Source organism: Colossoma macropomum, unplaced genomic scaffold, assembly GCF_904425465.1.
Source record: "Colossoma macropomum unplaced genomic scaffold, Colossoma_macropomum, whole genome shotgun sequence".
Lineage (NCBI taxonomy): Eukaryota > Metazoa > Chordata > Actinopteri > Characiformes > Serrasalmidae > Colossoma > Colossoma macropomum.
In genome coordinates, this window is record NW_023494803.1 from 7,567,347 (window position 1) to 7,585,066 (window position 17,720).

General features: G+C 39.8%; 2 protein-coding genes across 3 annotated transcripts; one reads left to right on the forward strand and one right to left on the reverse strand.

Moving 5' to 3' along the window:
- The first annotated feature begins 1,398 nt into the window (after positions 1-1,398).
- trmt61b (tRNA methyltransferase 61B) lies at positions 1,399-12,000 on the forward strand. 2 transcript variants are annotated; one of them, XM_036593812.1, is made up of 9 exons: positions 1,399-1,619; positions 2,470-2,889; positions 3,559-3,941; positions 5,856-5,958; positions 6,751-6,941; positions 7,268-7,359; positions 8,947-9,146; positions 9,829-9,912; positions 11,901-12,000. In XM_036593812.1, the coding sequence occupies exons 2-9, from the start codon at positions 2,523-2,525 to the stop codon at positions 11,933-11,935; spliced, it is 1,455 nt and encodes a 484-aa protein (XP_036449705.1). In that variant the 5' UTR covers positions 1,399-1,619; positions 2,470-2,522; the 3' UTR covers positions 11,936-12,000. The 2 variants fall into 2 exon arrangements, with proteins under 2 accessions (XP_036449705.1, XP_036449706.1); XM_036593813.1 differs by having other exon boundaries at positions 1,405-1,430.
- On the reverse strand, positions 9,053-14,907 carry spdya (speedy/RINGO cell cycle regulator family member A). Its single transcript, XM_036593814.1, has 7 exons — positions 14,649-14,907; positions 14,471-14,529; positions 14,248-14,333; positions 13,961-14,132; positions 13,530-13,821; positions 12,739-12,796; positions 9,053-9,089 (listed from the first exon to the last, which is right to left on the reverse strand). The coding sequence occupies exons 1-7, from the start codon at positions 14,905-14,907 to the stop codon at positions 9,053-9,055; spliced, it is 963 nt and encodes a 320-aa protein (XP_036449707.1).
- Between the last annotated feature and the right edge of the window lie 2,813 nt (positions 14,908-17,720).

Genomic DNA, 17,720 nt, shown 5'->3' on the forward strand with positions numbered 1-17,720 from the left:
GCGAATAAATAACAATGTAAACTAAGCAAACAAACAAACAAACAAACAAAAAACTGAACATATAAAAAAGATGAAAAGTTCAGGTTTTAAGAGTGTTTTTACTACTTTAATGTAAAGAAAGGTAAAACTCATCAGGGCGGATGATGCACAGAAAAAGTAAATAAACAGATATACTTAATAGGCAAAACTAGGTGGACACATCACATCCATACGGAGCCCTGCTGGTGACATCCCATATAATTAAAAATAATGCGTGGCCATGACTTAGTAAGGTGTGGGAACAAGATAATTAAGTCATGGCCACGACTTAGTAATGCACAGGAACAAGATCCTAATGCGTGTCCATGACTTAGTAAGGCATGGGAATGGGAAAATTAAGCCTTGACCACAGCATAATAAGGCCTTACCTAACCAAGGGCTTTAATGAGTTTAATATAGATTCTGTCACCCCTTTGCTGCAGTAAAAGCTTCTGCTCTTCTAGGAAGGCTTGAACTCACTGGAACTAAGGGGTCTAGCCCACACTATGACAAACAGCACAAACCATCGTACTTTACTGTTACTCTACTTTTGGGCAGGAAACAATCGCCTGCATGTGCGACAGCTCGGCCATGAAAACCAAAACCGTGCTGTTTTTGTTATAATGTTGCCTTCAGAGGCAATCTGGAGCTTGGTAGAAAGAGTTATAACAAAGGACAAACCATTTTTATTTATAAACATTTTATTTTTATGTGTTTCCTCTTCATAATAACAGCACTTACAGTTGGCCAGCGCAGCTCTAGCAAGGCAGGACTTTAACAGAATTACTTGCATCCTATGACGGTGCCATGTTTAAAGTCAATCAGCTCTTCAGGACAGTTCATTCTACTGCTAATGTCTGTGTATGGATAGCAATAGGTGTGGTTCAATTAGTCAAACAAACTGATTAGAAGAGGTGTCTGTATATTTTTGGCTATGGTGTATATGTGAAATAAAATCAGGTGCCCTTAGCTCCTGTCTAATTCTGTGAGCAATGGAAAGCAGCATGTGTGGAACAACATTCCTTTACTGCCTAGAAAACATACACAGAACGAATGTGTGGTTTCTACATATATATATATATATATATATATATATATATATATATATATATATATATATATGCACTCTTTAATACATATACATGCACAAGTGAAAAATGATTACATAACTCTCTAATTTCTTTGTACAAAGATAAAAACCGACATTTTCATATATTAAAAAAATCAAATTAATAATTGTTAAATAAGAGTTTATAGAATAAAGTTAGTGCTTTATTTTGGACCTGAAAAGTTGGTTGAAGGCGAGTCAACGGAATGTGTTAACCTGCTCCCATCTAGCGGCCACTCTCGGTACTGCAGCCCTCCTGTTTGTCGCCTGGGTATGGCGTAACAACTCAACATGGCGTTGCCCTGTGAGAGTCATGCTGTTTTAACGTTACTCTATTTACTCTCGTTTGCTCTGTAGAGGTTATTGCATTTAATGCATAAACATTAATGTCTCCATCCGTACGTTGTCCTCTAATCGCTCAGCGGAACACTGGACTTCGTTTATGTTCGATTTGATATGAGCTGCTTGATAATTAATGTCATTAATCTCAGAGGTGGGTAGAAACTGGGGGCATGTTAGTCAGCCCCGCACAATTACATGCACTTGCAAATGATACTAATACTGCAGTATATTAGCGAGGAAATTAATGTAATTTTTCCTCAGTTCCTTTTTAGTCCTTCATGTTCAGTTAGTAGTTCTTTGTGGTTTAATTTCATTGTGTTTTGCTGGTTTGGATCCTAGACTGCTTTACTGTTTCTCATGTTTTATTTCAGAGCTTTAGCATGTTATCTAGTTCGCCGCAGTTTTATACAAAATTTAATACTTGGGACCTTTGCAACTGCTTTTAACTAATAATGGAGTCACTATTCAATTGAATTGTTGAGATGTGAACAAAGTAATTCAAAGAGGTTTGATGTGAAATTGTTGATTTTAGAGAATCTTACTGAGAGATTTCTTTACAGTGGTGGTGATAGGAACCAGGGGTCATGATGTCTCTTACCATATATACACATTTATACATATATACAATCTTAACAAAAACCTGTCTCAAAACTATCATAAAATGATGTCTCAGACATCAGGCAGTATTCTCATAAATATTTAATTTAGTAACTTTCTGTGAGAGTTTTTTGAGGCATTAAACCCCTAAGACGTCTGGTTCCTATCACCACCACTGTGAAAAGTTCTGACACTAAGTTTCTCCAGAATGGAGCATTTCACATCAAACCACTCTGAATGACTTTCTTTACATCGTAACCATTTAATTATGCTGAAATTTTGAGAGATTGGTGAAATTCCCCTTTAACACCATCTACAGTTAAGTAAAGAATGAGTCTATACATTGAGTCAGATATGTCACTGTTTAATACCAATGCCTTAATACTACCCTCATTTCTTTGCAGGGGTCAAAGATGCTTAACTGATTTCAGCTGATGTCACTTGGCTTGTGTTCACAATGACACAAAGACTGGCCAGAGTTTGCACCTCCTATTTAAGGCAACAGAGACAGAACATCAAGCGTGTTGATAACAGAATAACACCAACGGTGTGGACGTGTGGCCTGAAGGGCTTTGGAACAGGTCCTAAAAGTTCAGATGGAGATGATGGTGAGTCGGAAGCACCGGCGGCACCTGGGCCAACACTTTCACGCTTCTCGAGAGGATCTTCTGTGTTTGGGAGACGGCGACCCTTGTCGCCTTTAGAGCGGGTCAGTCAACTGCTGCCTCAGGACTCTCTGAGTAAGGAGGTATGGGAACTGAGAGAGAGTAAATCTCTGGAGGAGGCCGAAACGGAGGAACAGAGTCAAAAAGGGCCAACTAAAGGTAGGGGTGGGCAAGATGGCGATATGTTATTATGATAAATTACATCACAATACACTTTTCTGAATACATCATGGGTATCTTGAGCATGTCTAGAACACTGAACAGCCACATGGTTCATAAAAAAGACAGATTTAGAAAAATTATGGAGAGCCTGTGAACAACAAAAGTAACTGCATAGTAAAAAGTAACTGTTTGAATGTCAGCTCATTATGACGTCTTATTTTATTAAAGGTGAACTCCACTTATTAAAATTTCTGCATAATTAAATTGTTAAGATGTAAACAAAGTCATTCAGAGTTGATGGTGTCAAACACTCTGTTCTAGAGAGACTTACTAAGACAGAATTGTTCACAGTGATGGTGATAGGAACCAGACGTCTAAAGAGTTTAAAGCCTCTAAAAGCTCCCTAGCAGAAAGTTATTACATGAAATGGTTACGAATACGCTGTCTGTACACGCAGGATGTAACTACCCCCCCCAGCCCCCAATATTTTTTAAAGAATAGATTAACCACTATTTTACCATCATTGAATTCACAAAACTGGTAGTTTGAAGTCTGTTTCTCTACAACACATCCAACCACTCTGACTGACTTTGACATTGACATTGACATACTGAATTACTTATGCAGAAATGTAAAAAAATCAGTGGACTTCCCCCTAAACTACAGGTGAGTATCACGCAGATGTTCAGAGTCCCAAGGATGACAGTGGAGATGTGGCTGCTCAGATGCAAGATGCTCTTATTCAAGGCGAGGAGACCGAGGAGGAGAGCAGGAGGACAGGAGCGATGGAGCGGATGATGTGTTTTGGGGAGGCTCTGCTGGCGGAGTACCGCCGTAATCGAAGGCTGGAGTTCCGCAAGATGTTCCAGCTGCAGGAAGGAATGAAGCTGCAGAGTAACTGGGGTGTTATACCTCATCGGGATATCGCGGGACGCCCTGCTGGAACTGTCCTACGCACCAGCCTGGGACTCCCCATGCTCCTCCGCAGGCCCAGTCTGGAGGAGTTCACTCTGTTTATGAGGAGAGGGCCTGCCATTGCTTATCCTAAAGTAAGAATACTGAGACACATATAACTACAACTACACACATACAGTCACAGATGCCACAACAAGTCAAAACTGGACATCCTTATGCCCCTCCGGTCACATATTCTACATGTTTCATGTATTTATTTCTTTTCCTTTTGGTACATTTATAACGTTAGTGTGGCTTTATGTTTAAGCACCAATCATAATTAGTTTTCTAACTTTTCTTCCTTAGAATCAAACGGGAAGCTTATTATTGCATGTTTGGGACTGATCTATGTAAACGACCTTTGTTTTGATTGGCTGCTCTGTATTGTGTCTGGTTCAGAAAGCAGTTCAGCCCGAAACACTGCTTATAACTTCAGTGTGAATAGGTGGGACAAAACTGCTGTAGACTGAAGGGGCAGATATATGTAAATTTCGCTGACATCACAAAAAAAAATAAATAGGCAACTCACATTCCATAATTGAAGACTGGAGAGTGAACCGTACGTTTAGAAAACTGAACAATATTTACAGCATTAAATTGTTATATTTAATAAAAATGAGGAATATTAGGTTTTCCATGATACGGGCTCTTTAAAATCAAAATTCCAGCTGAAAACCGAACTGTCCGGGTGAAATCTGAATGGGTGGCAACCCTCTTCCACATCCATATAGCTACAACCATGCTACATGCTGCCTGCTATCTGTTTGGTCCACTGTCTATTTTGCACATCCACTAATTCTTTCATTTATGGATGTGAAAAAAGTCATTGTAATTGTAAAAGTAATAATTTCTTTACAAGGATTTTTACCCAGTTTTCCCCCCAAATTGAGTCATGACCAGTTTCCTCCTGCTAGCTCTATGTCTCCAATACTGCTATCAAGCTAGGATGGTGAAGGCTAGTACATGTTTCGTCTAAGACGCATGAAGCACCATCGCTCTTTTCAAACGTCTGCTAGCATAACATCATTAGACAGCTCAGTATGCTCGGAGGAGAACACTAAATTCCGTTGTGTCAGCTAACAGATGCCTCTGTTGGTTAGCATCATGCTAAGTGAGGAGGGAAGAGAGAGGACCATTCTTTTTATGCTCTGTTTTCTATGATACATAATATGTAATGCATACAAATTTGCCCCGCAAACTCATGTTTGGTTTCTGAAGTGTGTGGCTTTAGTTTTTGACTGGAGCTATGAGGCTAATGTAACTAAATAGCTATAGAAATCTATATGCTACCAGTTAGCATTGTGCAAACTGCATGCCTAAATTATAACACAGTTGCCTCAAAATGGTGGTTATAAGCTTCTGTGATGTGTTAGCTACATTAGCCTTAGCTCCAGTGCAAAACTTAAGAAGATAGATTCAGGGCACCAACATCTTTCCCTGCTAGAAAAAACAGCATAGACCAGCAAAACCCAGTGTATGTTGTGTTTTGGATGGTGGTATGCTGGCCAACCAGCATGACCATGCTGGAGTGACTATCTAGACCAGCATGAAATGCTTCCTGGCCTGTGCTGTTTCTTCTCAGCAGGATACAGTGAGAGGAAAATATGTAAATTAGATTTTTTGGCAGAGTTATCAATTTAATGGGCTGGAGATTAGGGAACCAGCCCTGTGACCGGAAGGTCACCAGTTCGATCCCCTGATCCGACAGTACATCCTGAAGTGCCTTTGAGCAAGACACCTAACCCCCAACTGCTCCCCAGGCGCTGCGGATAGGGCTGCCCACCGCTCCGGGCAAGTGTGCTCACTGCCCCCTAGTGTGTGTGTATTCACTAGTGTATATGTGGTGTTGCACAGATGGGTTAGAATGTGGAGGTGAAACTTCCCCGTTGTGGGACTAATAAGGGTCACTTAATCACAAACTAGATTGAAAGAGCTTAGAAATGAGATGTGTAACTTTCATTCAGTGCCACATTTGCATTGTGTGGAGTGAATTTTCAGTCTTTGTGCAGGACGCCAGTGCCATGCTGATGATGATGGACGTGAGCGAGGGAGACAGTGTGCTGGAGTCAGGCTCAGGATCAGGAGCTATGAGCCTCTTCCTCTCCAGAGCAGGTGTGCAGACCTTTTGGCCCCTATTTACTCTGGACACAGGTTAAAATTCTAATGAGGAATTAGGAAAAAGTACAGTAGCTGCCCTGGGACTGGGGGCTGATTTTAGCATGTCTTTACTAGCAAAGAACATGAAAAGGTATCGACTACACAGTTCAACTCAAGTCATCTACACTACTTACACACTGCATTTGTAGTGGATGTACATGTAAGTAGGTGGCGGTTCAGATCTGTTCATAGTAGTCATTGTAACTTGCCTGGCAGGACTCTGGACTGTGGCTTTAAACTGATGGGCCCCCTTGGCCTAAATGTACTCGATCAGCCAAGACATGTTTGGTGTCTGAATTTCGCTTCTTTAGTTTTGCACTGGAGCTACGAGGCTAATGTAGCTAACAAGTAATGGACGCCTATACCCAGTTGGCACTGTGCACCAAATCACACATTTGCCTATAAACATGTAGAGTAATCTCTAATAGACCTGCTTACGTGGTTTCTGACACTGTATGACACACTTATTTATAAAAATAGGCAAAAGTACAACACTAGCAGCCACCTGGAAGCCTGAAATGTGTAGGTATTCAAGCTCATAAGCTTCCATTCCTTGTTAGCCTCATAAGCCTAGTAGCTCCAGTAAAAAACTAAAGAAGCAAAGCTCAGACACTAAACATATCCTGGCTGATTGACTAGAGTTGGGGTAAGGGGGCAACTGTAAATGAGATTTGAGAAATAACTTTAACCTGTATCAAAGCTTTTGTCTATTAAAAAGCTGTATAAAATCTGTTTGTTCTCCTTCAGTGGGGTCTAAAGGCAGTGTGTTGAGTGTTGAGGTGAGAGAGGACCATCACAAACGCTCCGTTTTAAACTATCAGCGCTGGTGTTCCACCTGGAAACTCCGCAGAGGAGAAGACTGGCCTGATAATGTTCAGTTTCACCATGGTGACCTGATAAACTCTGCTCCTTTGCTTGCTGGGCGAAGCTTCAATTCGGTAAGAAGCCAAACCCTAAGAGTTTGGATGGTAACTGAAATATCAGTTAGAAAGTCACAAAAGCCTGTTGTTAATGCCACTGTGGAACAATATTCCTATTTGTTAAATCACAGTTGTATCCATGTAGAGTGCTGTAACTATTAAAATATACAAATAAGATTTGAAGTTAGTGTCAACTGAATAAGAATTTAAACAATGCATTACTTCAATCACAAATGTCGACTCATGAATCTGTCCAAATCGTAATCTGTGTAGTTTTTTTTTGACGAAGCTTTGCTTGAATCTGAACTGTGGCTTAGTTGTATATGTTCATGCATGTGTTCCAGGTTGCTCTGGATATGGTCAGTCCTCATTTAGCACTGCCATCAGTAGTTCCTCATCTTCATAACGGAGCCATTTGTGCTGTCTACCTGGCTAAGTAAGTAGTGTGCAGCCTACGGATACCAAAATCATCAGTTAGTTTTCCTGAGAATATTCTGTCTTAAATCATTAATAAAAGACATTGCAACCTAGATTATCAGCCAATTCAAATACAGTCGAATGCAAAAGTTTGAACATGCCTGGTCAAATTGTGTTAACTTGTGTTGACTTAGAAAATTAAAAAAAAAAACGTTATTTGACCATAGGCACCAAAACGTTTGCAAGTTCTCAGATGAAACTATCCAAGCAGTAATTTCACACAAAATCTGTATGACTGTGAAGTGACCCTACATTAGAAAAACACTGATCAGAGCAGAATTAACACTAACCAGGGCCAAATTGCCCAAAAATGCTGTAGTATTAAGATCTTTTCAAAGGAATGGTTTGGCAAAGAATCAAATTCTCACAATTTTCCTCTTACCCTAAATGTAGTTGATCAGCCAAGACATGTTTGGTTTCCAAATTTTGCTTCTTTAGTTTAGTGCTGGAACTATAAGGCTAACAAATACTATTAAATCAATAGTCACCCATAATTTTCCATAAATACATCACCAAAACGTTTCCTAATAAGCTGAAACCACACCCAGATCTTCATTAAGGTGACACAGGACTCCATTAACATGCGTTTTTGGGGATCGGATTACAATCAGATTCCTCAAACCACATTTGGAAGTGGTCAGAGACAGATCTCGACCACTTTTGACAATGTGTTTTCATTATCCGTGTACAATTACATGAGCAGTGTTTGTCTGCCGAGCACTAACAGGTGAGAGAATAAACAATGAAACAAAAGATAAGAGGATCTTTCGTGCACTCCAGGCAGATAAACTCAACATATACAGTCTGTTGCAAAAGTCTGCACACCCCCTGGAAAAATGTCATGTTTTGCTTTAAGTGAGCACATCCTCACATCCATTAAAAATGTGATTTCTCTGCAAATTTTTTATTATTTTTATTTATTTACTGAGTTTAACATATTGGAAATAAATCTAATATATGTGCCATAATATTTGTACAGGTTAGCCACACAGGCCTCCTTAGTAGAACTTGTCCTGTATATTTTTGACGTCCAAGTAAATTTACAGCCAAATACTTTTGTACTTCTAGTCAAGCAGTATTTTACCAAGAGTAGTACTAGAGCAGTATTATATTCAAGTAAAGACATATTACATTGGGCTTTATCCACCCCTGTTCATTTCTGTAGTTCACAGTAAGTCACGTGTCTTAAACTACATCGACAAGTCTTCGTGACTAATGAAGACCTTAATGTGCGATTTGAGAGACATTTTTGGGATGTATTTATAGAAAATATTTGGTTGACTATTGACTTATAGTATTTGTTAGCCTCATAGCTCCAGCGGCAAACTAAACAACGTCTCGGCTGACCAACTACATCTAGGGTAAGTGCAAGTTTGATTTTTTTTTTTTTTTTACCAGGGGATACTTATTTTTTAAAGTGATACATGCTTTGTTTTATGCCATGTTTAAGACACAGGCCTTGGAACAGTTTCCAAATAGAGGAATTCAGGTAGTCATTTAAACAGTTTTGTTCACCTCAAATGGTTTTCCCTGTTGCACCTGGCAGCGTTACACAGATTATTGACATGTTGGAGGGACTGCGATGTTCCTCTCTTCCTCTGGTGTGTGAACGCATCATCGAGGTGCAGTACAGGGATTGGCTGCTGGCACCGTCACTCAAAAAAGATGGCACCTTCAACCGGCGTAGGCCTATGAGTGAAGAAACTGTTGACAGTGAGGAAGATATCTCGACTGATGAAGAAAAGGGTAAAACATCTATTGTTTTCACTCCATTAGTCACATTAATTAATGAATTAGCTTAGGCCAAAACTGTGTTACTGTAGTTGCTCCAGTTGTTTGTTGCAGCCCAGTGATGATTTTCATTTCTAGCTGTTTGTGTCAGTATGAACATAGAAATCAAAACTGAAGGAAATGCATAATGCACAAATGTTAGTGGTTAATGAATGAGCAAATGTTAATGTAGGACCAATCAGTGAGTGCGTTTACGTGCACTCAATAACAGAAAAAAAAAAGTGTTCTGCTGCGTCTCACAGCAACGCTGCTTGCTTATTTCCAGTACCGGGGTCTGTTTTCGCACATGCGCAGACTGAGAAATCCGAAAGAAATCAGAGTTAGAGTTTACATGAGCTGAGAAATCTGATTACTGAGCTGAAATCCAGCCTCTTTATTGGATTTCTAGACCTTATTCTGATCTAAGAAATCAGAGCATGCTGTTTACGTGACCCTTTGAATAATCAGATACCTGCTGAAATCCAATTATGATCGGATTATTGAGTGCATCTAAACACACTCAGTGTCATGTAGATAATTCTAACTGGCATAACACCCACCAAAACTAATAAGAGGTAAAATGCAGGGTCAACTTTAGTATATAAACATATGATAATAACCTGTACGTAACCAATGTCTCTGTTTGTGCATATTTTAGAGGAGCTCACCAGTCCAAAGCAGGCCCCATTTGGGAGTGTCCCATACATTGCTAGGCCTCATCCTGAACAGCTTGGACACACGGGTGCGTTGAAACGTCCACAAGCAAGTCCATGTATTTCTTCTGTTGCTGTACCAAATCACCTACACCAGCTAATCAAGATCTTTAGGGCTTTTTCTGCATATTTAGTGTGTTCAGCTCAGTGGCGAACTGAATCGATAATTTCGATAATTACCATAATTCTGCTAGCATCCCTATGGGATTCTAGGGGAGTCTTTGTTTCACACTGTTCAGTTGTTGTGAGGCGGTCATAGGAGTGCATATATCGAGGATTTTCCAACAGCTTTGAACAAGACTCAGCCAATCAGATTTTAGGACTGGAACTATCTGCTTTATAATGTGGAATACAAAGACCACTTGACTTGACTATTAGTTTGTTAGCACTAAGCTAACAGTGATTCACATGAACATTTTTGGCAAATCTAGATAAAACAGACATTTTCTAAAAGACATGTTTTATTAGAAGCGTGTGACTGAAATATTAGCGCATATTTTGCCTTGTAGCAGTTTTACGGTGACTCAGTGGAGAGGCTGATATCGACTTGCTGCTGCTGTTTTTTCTGTTTCTAAGAACTCAGTGAGTATGAGCAGCAGCCTAATCACTGTCAGTCATGTATCTAAAGCCCATTTCACACCAGACCCTGTAATAATCAGTGTGTGGTGCGCACAGCATGCTGGCAGGTTCTAGGCAGGAACAATAAAGAAATGCAGTGTTAATGCTATAATATACAATCAAGAATAATAAACAATTTATGTAGTTTTGATATGTAGGTAAATGTTTTGAACCCACATGCATATCTCCCTCTTCATATAGCTGGACATCACATGGTGAGAAAGGTAGGAACAGTCACGGCAGCAAGTTGGGATACACAACAAATGTCTTTGAGTGGTTCGGATTACCACACACACTGCATCTGGTGTGAAATGGGCTTAAGATGGCTTACAGTGCCCTTTTTTCCATGAAATTAGTTCCGCCTTCTGGAAATCAAACTGTGATTGGTTGATTCTGCTGTTACTTTCGTAATTATGCTGATAGTTATCTAATATGTTAGGTCATCTCTTCAGATCTTAAAGTCCTAACCAATAAGAGAGTTCATTTTGCTATATCTATAGATACCACAGAAAAAAAACAATTCCTGATCGGACAATTTTCCACTTGGTGTTTCACAAACTTAACCCTTTTGTTTCCATCTAAAACTTAACAGTGAAACAAAAGTAGTACTGTATTTGAGTTTAAATACAAGCATGATTTTGTTTATTATCGGCATGTATTTTTAAATTCCCAGAAAACATCAGGCCTTCTGTAAAGACTTAGAAGACCCTGAGGGTTTCTGGTAGAGTCTGTACCAACTTGAAAAGCAATATAGTCCACACTAATGTCTAAGGTTGGGAGAACAGTGAGATGTAGTGATGGTAGAAGTGAGCGAGACAAATATCAAACGTTTGGATTCTTTGGTAACACAGATTTTGAACCATCCACATTCTCTGTGTCCCCACAACCGGCAATCATATATCTTATTGTTCGACTTTTTTGGCATTACAACCCTTTTTTTGGCCTCAGACCCAACAGCGTTTCACTTTTTAGGACTAATCCACACCAGCAGTTGAATATGAATGAATAAACAGGATAAACTTAGTAGAAACTTGGTTCTAGTCTATGCACTGATACAAATATGTAATGTCCAGGAGTGAAACTGAATGTATTTTGCTTTTAGCTGAGCTGTCAGTTTGCACCGAATGCATTAACATGCCTGATACTTTTAGCCTGTGTGATGTCAGGTTGTGTGCGAAACCCAGGCTTTGAAACTTTAAGTCAGTGTGAGGTTACTTAGCATGATGCTAATTGGTAGCTAAATGTTTAAATGGGGGAAAAGTGTTTTAAATGTTTTTTTGACAAAACCATTGTTTAAGCAAACAGATCTTGCGCATTTTGTTTCTTCTTTTCTATAGTTTTTTCTTTTCAGTGTGGCTAATAGAAGGTTGTTAAACACCTATTTTCACCTTACTTCCAGCCTTCCTTGTGAAATTACGGAAGATCCTGAAATAGCTCATCTACAACCGCGGCACCCGTCATGAAGACCCAAGCCAAGGCCAAATAAATACCTGTGTGTAGAAATGTTTTTTTTTTTTTGTTCTTTTTTAATAAAAGCTATATAACCAGCACATTCATTTGACTTTCAAACAGTATATGAAGAAAAGCTACAGAAGTATCACCTGAATTCAATCAGAAAATCTGTGACAAAAACAGATTACAGAATTTAATATTTGTATGCGCTGCATGTTTATTTGACAAACGCGATCACCGCCTTTTAAGCAATTTCATGTATGTGAAGGAAATCTGTTAAACATTTCCAATGTCCAAGACAGTTTTACTAAATAATTGCAAAATGTGAACATTCTAGTGTTAAATAGAGAAGTACTAAATATACTTCATAAATAAATAAATGCTATAGTGATACAGGATATATTGTGCACTTGAATAAATAAATAAAGCATATGCACAGAAATATTTTCTGGAATCGGACAGAAGGGAAAAAAAAACTTTTGTTTATAAGGCTCTGATGATTAAGCCCTAAAACATGGAACTTTTTTATACAGGATGTGAAATTACATCATTAATATAGATGGGTGTCAAATGTACTTGACAACAGTCCTTGCTACATCCAGCTTGTCTCCATGTAAAGCCTATTTCAGTTCTGTTAGTCTGTTAATGCCCACCCTTAATTCTTAAATTCAGTGACTGACCCAATCCTTGCCATTTAGACGCAGGTGTAGATGATGCTGCCAGTCAGACAGTGTTGTATAGTTAACAGATAAACGCTCAACTGGTTGTTTGTGGTTGGAATCTACTCCTCGTTGATCCAGTCCATGGAATAGTCATGGCCAGCTTCACTGTCCACATCACTCCCTATTTGTGAATACAAAACGAGAAGAAGGAAGACCCCAAAATACTGAAAAAGTACCAAAACTTTGGTTTTGGAGTACCCTGCCAAGCTTAATTTAGTTTAATTATTTAACTAATATGCTAATTAACAAGTTAAATTGGGTGTGCTAAAAAGCAAAAACACTAAAATCTGCAGTGGGGTGTTTCACAAAGCAGGATGTCTCAGTTAGCCTGTCAAACCTGTACAATGCTAGAAAAGGTATGGGAAATCCTACTGGATGATGATTTTTTTCTGCATATTTTCTGAGGAATCCTGCTTTGTGAAATACCCACAAGGCCCACTGCCATAATTAACTACTAGTTTAGGAAATACTACATAGAGTTATTTGTAAAAAAAATAAATATATAAAAAGATTACATGTCAAATTAAAAATAAATGCATATCCTCTCCACAATTTTAATGCCCATTTAATGCATAATTACTGTTTATTTGCTAAAGTTAACATATTGGATATAAACAACATAAAATATTGTCTGTGCAAAATGTATGGCACATTTTAGATTTTTTCTAATGTTAAACTCGGCTAATAAATAGAAACTGTGCACTAAAATTGCTGAAAAACATATTTGTTTCTTATAAAGAATGTGTTAACTTATTTTCAACAAAAACATGCAATTTGACCAGGGTATTCAAACTTTTGCATATGCTGGTACTGTGTACTAACTTGCCACTAGAGTGCGCCACACACTCACCCACCTGCTGGATTGTCCTTACAGCTGCAGGCAGCCTTCTTGCTCGGTTGGTGGAAAGCCTGTTGCTTGGAGGGTGGTGTGGCCTCCAAGCTGAGTTTTGGCGCAAGGGGCAAAGGGGAGGAGGATGGGGAGGAAAGGCCAGAGGTTCTGGCACAGAGAGAGCAGGGTTCAGGGGAGGCGGCTGGGCCACGAGGCATGTGCACCTCCTCCCGGTCCCGGGACAGCCGCTGGGCTCCGCTGTGGTGCTCCGCACGCTCACGCTGCCAGATGAAGTGAGATGGAACGATGGCCATCACCTGATTTGTCACACAGACAACTGATTTAGTATAACAAAAAGAACAAGTGATGTCCAGAACAGCCAGAAAATGGAACTTGGTGCTTATTAGTTTCATGTCACCATCAATACAAAGCACAGATGTTCTCAGGCAGAAGTACCTCCTCACAGCAGCGACGGCTGACAGCAGCACGGTACTCAATTCGAGCCCACAGCTTGTCTCTCTGCTTCAGGAAGCGTGGGAAGAGCTTCCTCCAACTCTTTCCCAGCGCCCAAGGAAAGATCTCATACTTTGTCTCCTCCTCATCCTCCTCCATGGTGTTTGCCAGGTATCTGAAACACACAGTGAATGACAGGCAGGGCAGAGATAACTGCTGTTGACTTAGGCACACTGGCATTTAGAAGCCTTCTTTGAATAAAATGAAATGAGAGAAATGTCTGAACTTACAAAGCGATGAAGAAGTTCATCCTGCTGTGTTCACTGATGCTGAAGCGTGCTCTCTTGAAGTAGACAAAGGTCATGGCAAGCAAATACTACAACACCAGGGGGAAAAAAACAATATGAATGAGATCAAGATAAAGCAAGATAATTAAAATAATAATAATAATAATAATAATAATAATAATAATAATAAGTTGGCAAGATGCTACTAGGCCTGCAAGTTGCATACCTTGTCAGTAAGTTTGCAACAGCAGTCCATCCACAGAAAATCCTGTATGAGGTCATCATCTGAGAAAATAAAACAAAAACGGCACAGAAAAAAAAAGTATGTACATAAAAAGACTGAGCTGGTATAACCACGACTGTGCAGGTACAGGTGTGACTGAGTCAGGTCAATTTCCACTCACCAAACAGTCTGAAAAAGGCAGCCATCTCTTGGCGCTGTATGACCAGAGTTGGGCCCCACGGTTGTTCACATGGCCGCGGCATTTCGTCGCGTTTTCGGCCGTGCTGGTGCTGGATTTTGCCCGGTGGGCCACGGGCCTCCTGGAGCTTCGGCCTCTTCATGCGGAGACCTCTCCGGAGCTGCAGGTTGAGAGCCGCCGAGGGCCTGATCCTCAGCGTGATGGAGGGAGGCGTCTTAGCCCAGCTGTGTCTCATCATCATTTAGCCCAGCCCTCCGGGAAGTGTTTCCGTAGTCTAAACAAGTGAAATGGTAAAAAAAATTATGTTCATTTTAGTCTGTGGATAAAATTTCAAACTTGGGTGAGTCAGATGCCAGATTTTAACATGTGAGTAATAAATTAGCGACAGCAAATGGCGTCTTTGGTTGAAAAAAATGACGTAAAAATGTTTTTTTTTATTGAAGCTGTACATAAAATATCAATGTCAGTAATATTTCTTTGATTTGCCGCAGACTTGGAGCACGAAGCTGAAGTCAGCTGTTTATTTGCCAGCTTCTTGACCGGCTTTTCCCGTTCCACCTTAAATGCGGCAGCAGCTGACTTCAGTATGGTATTCACCATAATGTAACTGGTGTACCATTTAAGGTGGAACGGGAAAAATGGAAGAGGAAGCCTCGTAAATTAACATAGCTAGCTTAGCTTACCAAAATTCAACTCTTGGCAGGTAAAGGGAAAAAATAGGTGACAAAAAACTCACAGCTGGTCAGAAAAGAAGCTCGTTAAGCTAACGTTAGCTTCCGCGCTAAGTACTAAGCTAGCGTTAGCTGTTTACTGTATGGTGTTAAGTTATTTCATTGCTACCAAACACGATATAAGCTGAGTTCACTTTTCTAAGCAGTTTTATCTCACCTCAGTTTGATGCAGAGAAGCTAAGTTAGAATATATGGACTTTTACGCGGTGGGACTTCAGGACAAGCCTGATTTGATTTTGGTGCTAACTGGCTAAGTTCGGTAGCTGAGCTAGTTACGTTGGGTGTTACCCTGAACGCCACTCAGACCGTCGGCACTGCGGAGGAAAACAACGTTCACAACGTGAATAATGGTTACATTTAGGACGCAGTAGGTTCTACTGAAGGCATATATGCAGCAGGGTATTTGCTAAATATAAGAATCAGGCTAATGAATGTGGGATTATATAGATTATAATATAATTTCCGTGTGAGAGCTGTAACTACTGGAGCGGGAGCGGCGACATGCGCGCGCAATCCGATGGGGTTGCCAGATTGCTTCCAAAAATTATTCATAAGCCGCCAAAAAAGAACACATCTAAGGAGCCCCGCTGGTGACATCCTGTATAAATAAAAATAATGCGTGGCCACGCCTTAGTAAAGCGTGGGAATGAGATGATTAAGTCGTGGCCACGACTTAGTAAAGCGTGGGAACGAGATCACGGCTTACTAAGTCGTGGCCACGCATTAGGATCTCATTCCCACGCTTTACTAAGTCGTGGCTACGCATTATTTTTATTTATACAGGATGTCACCAGCGCGGCTCTGTACACATCCGAAACAGCCTTAGGTAATTTTAACCAATATACGAAAGCATTTAACCATCATGACGCCAATATTAAGCTTTACAGTATGTTAAGCGCTGATGTCTCGCCACGTAATTTTCAGTATCTCTGTGAAACATCTAAGAAACGCGTTAAGACCTGCTGTTCCACGCAGTCAGAAAAGCAAATGAATAGCACTAATATTGCAAGTATAACCGTTCCTTGTGCACATTTTTAACATTGACCTTTTTAGGCACTGATGAACAGACCACAGGCCCAATTTCCAGCTTTCTACTATAGCAGAACTGTACAGTCAGTAATGCAGAGTGAACTGGGTAATCTGTATAGTGTTAGACCAAACGCACATCCATCACATCAGTAATAAACTGGGTAGGCCACGTTAACCACTCCTAACCTCTTATTGACCAGGGTATATTTTGTTTTTTCCATCTGAATTTACATGACCAAATCGTAAGGCAAATTATTCAGTAACTGCATGAAATAACTGTAAATTTTTATTTTATTTATTTATTTATTTATTTTAGAAGCTCCCCTCAAACAGAACATGTGGTTTATGATACACATATTGCTATATGCTCACAATTTACTGCTGAAAGCCAAAAATCTTACACACTCTTTGTTTTATTTTATAAAAATAATTTTTACCCAGCAGATCACTGAAGAGATGCCATCTGTTTACAGTTTATAGCCCAGATTTGTGGGAAAATGGGTCGACTTTCTGAAAAAAAAATATTGTGAGTTCAGCTTCTTCTATTATAAGGGTTTAAAATTACATCACCCATCTATTTGACTGGAAAGAAGACAGTTACAGCTCTCATACGACCCCCACCTTTTGAATTTAGCCTATGAAATATGAGAGTTACGAAGAATATGACGAAGTGCGTTTTGGAACCACCAGTGGTGTCAAGGAGTTGAAAAAGCTAACAGGTGTATATTCCATCAATCCTGCATTCTCAATATGGATTGTGACTGACATTGGGTGGCTCAAAAGGAGTGACTAAATTGTATGTCAGTTTTGATAACTGATTGGATGTTGGCAGGAGTTAGGTCTAGGCTAATTTCAGCTGTGTTATCAAGTAATGCAGTTTATCAGTTGAATATACGTTTTAAAAACCAACCAATAATATTGACAACCAGCCCAAGTTTCGTCCACCTGCCAAAGCACTTTTTCTCCCGCCAAATCCAACCTAAATTCTGCCCAGTTTAAGTAAACATACAAAAAAATCTAATCTTTAGAGGACATGAACCAGGGCGTAATGCATGCTGGGTAATGTAGTGAGAGAACATTGATGGAGGAACACAAAATTATGAATTTAGTAAATGAGGCTGCTGCACTGCAGAACTCAGTCATAACAAGACATGTAAAATGCTAGTTATTAGCCAGAATGGCCTTTAAAATGATTTACAACCTGCCAGCCAGTCTAATGCAATCTTGTAACCAGAATAACCTGTCAGTGAAAGTGAGGAGGCAAAATTCAGCGAGTGAGTGAGTGAGAGTGTGG

Excerpts from the sequence above, each read along its gene's own strand:
- trmt61b (XM_036593812.1), top strand. The coding sequence starts at position 2,523 with ATGACACAAAGACTGGCCAGAGTTTGCACCTCCTATTTAAGGCAACAG. Across the intron at positions 7,360-8,946 it reads TGTGCTGTCTACCTGGCTAA|CGTTACACAGATTATTGACA; the intron begins GTAAGTAGTGTG and ends TGCACCTGGCAG. Across the intron at positions 9,913-11,900 it reads TGAACAGCTTGGACACACGG|CCTTCCTTGTGAAATTACGG; the intron begins GTGCGTTGAAAC and ends CCTTACTTCCAG.
- spdya (XM_036593814.1), bottom strand. The coding sequence starts at position 14,907 with ATGATGATGAGACACAGCTGGGCTAAGACGCCTCCCTCCATCACGCTG. Across the intron at positions 14,530-14,648 it reads TGCCTTTTTCAGACTGTTTG|ATGATGACCTCATACAGGAT; the intron begins GTGAGTGGAAAT and ends TTATTTTCTCAG. Across the intron at positions 13,822-13,960 it reads GCCGTCGCTGCTGTGAGGAG|GTGATGGCCATCGTTCCATC; the intron begins GTACTTCTGCCT and ends GTGACAAATCAG.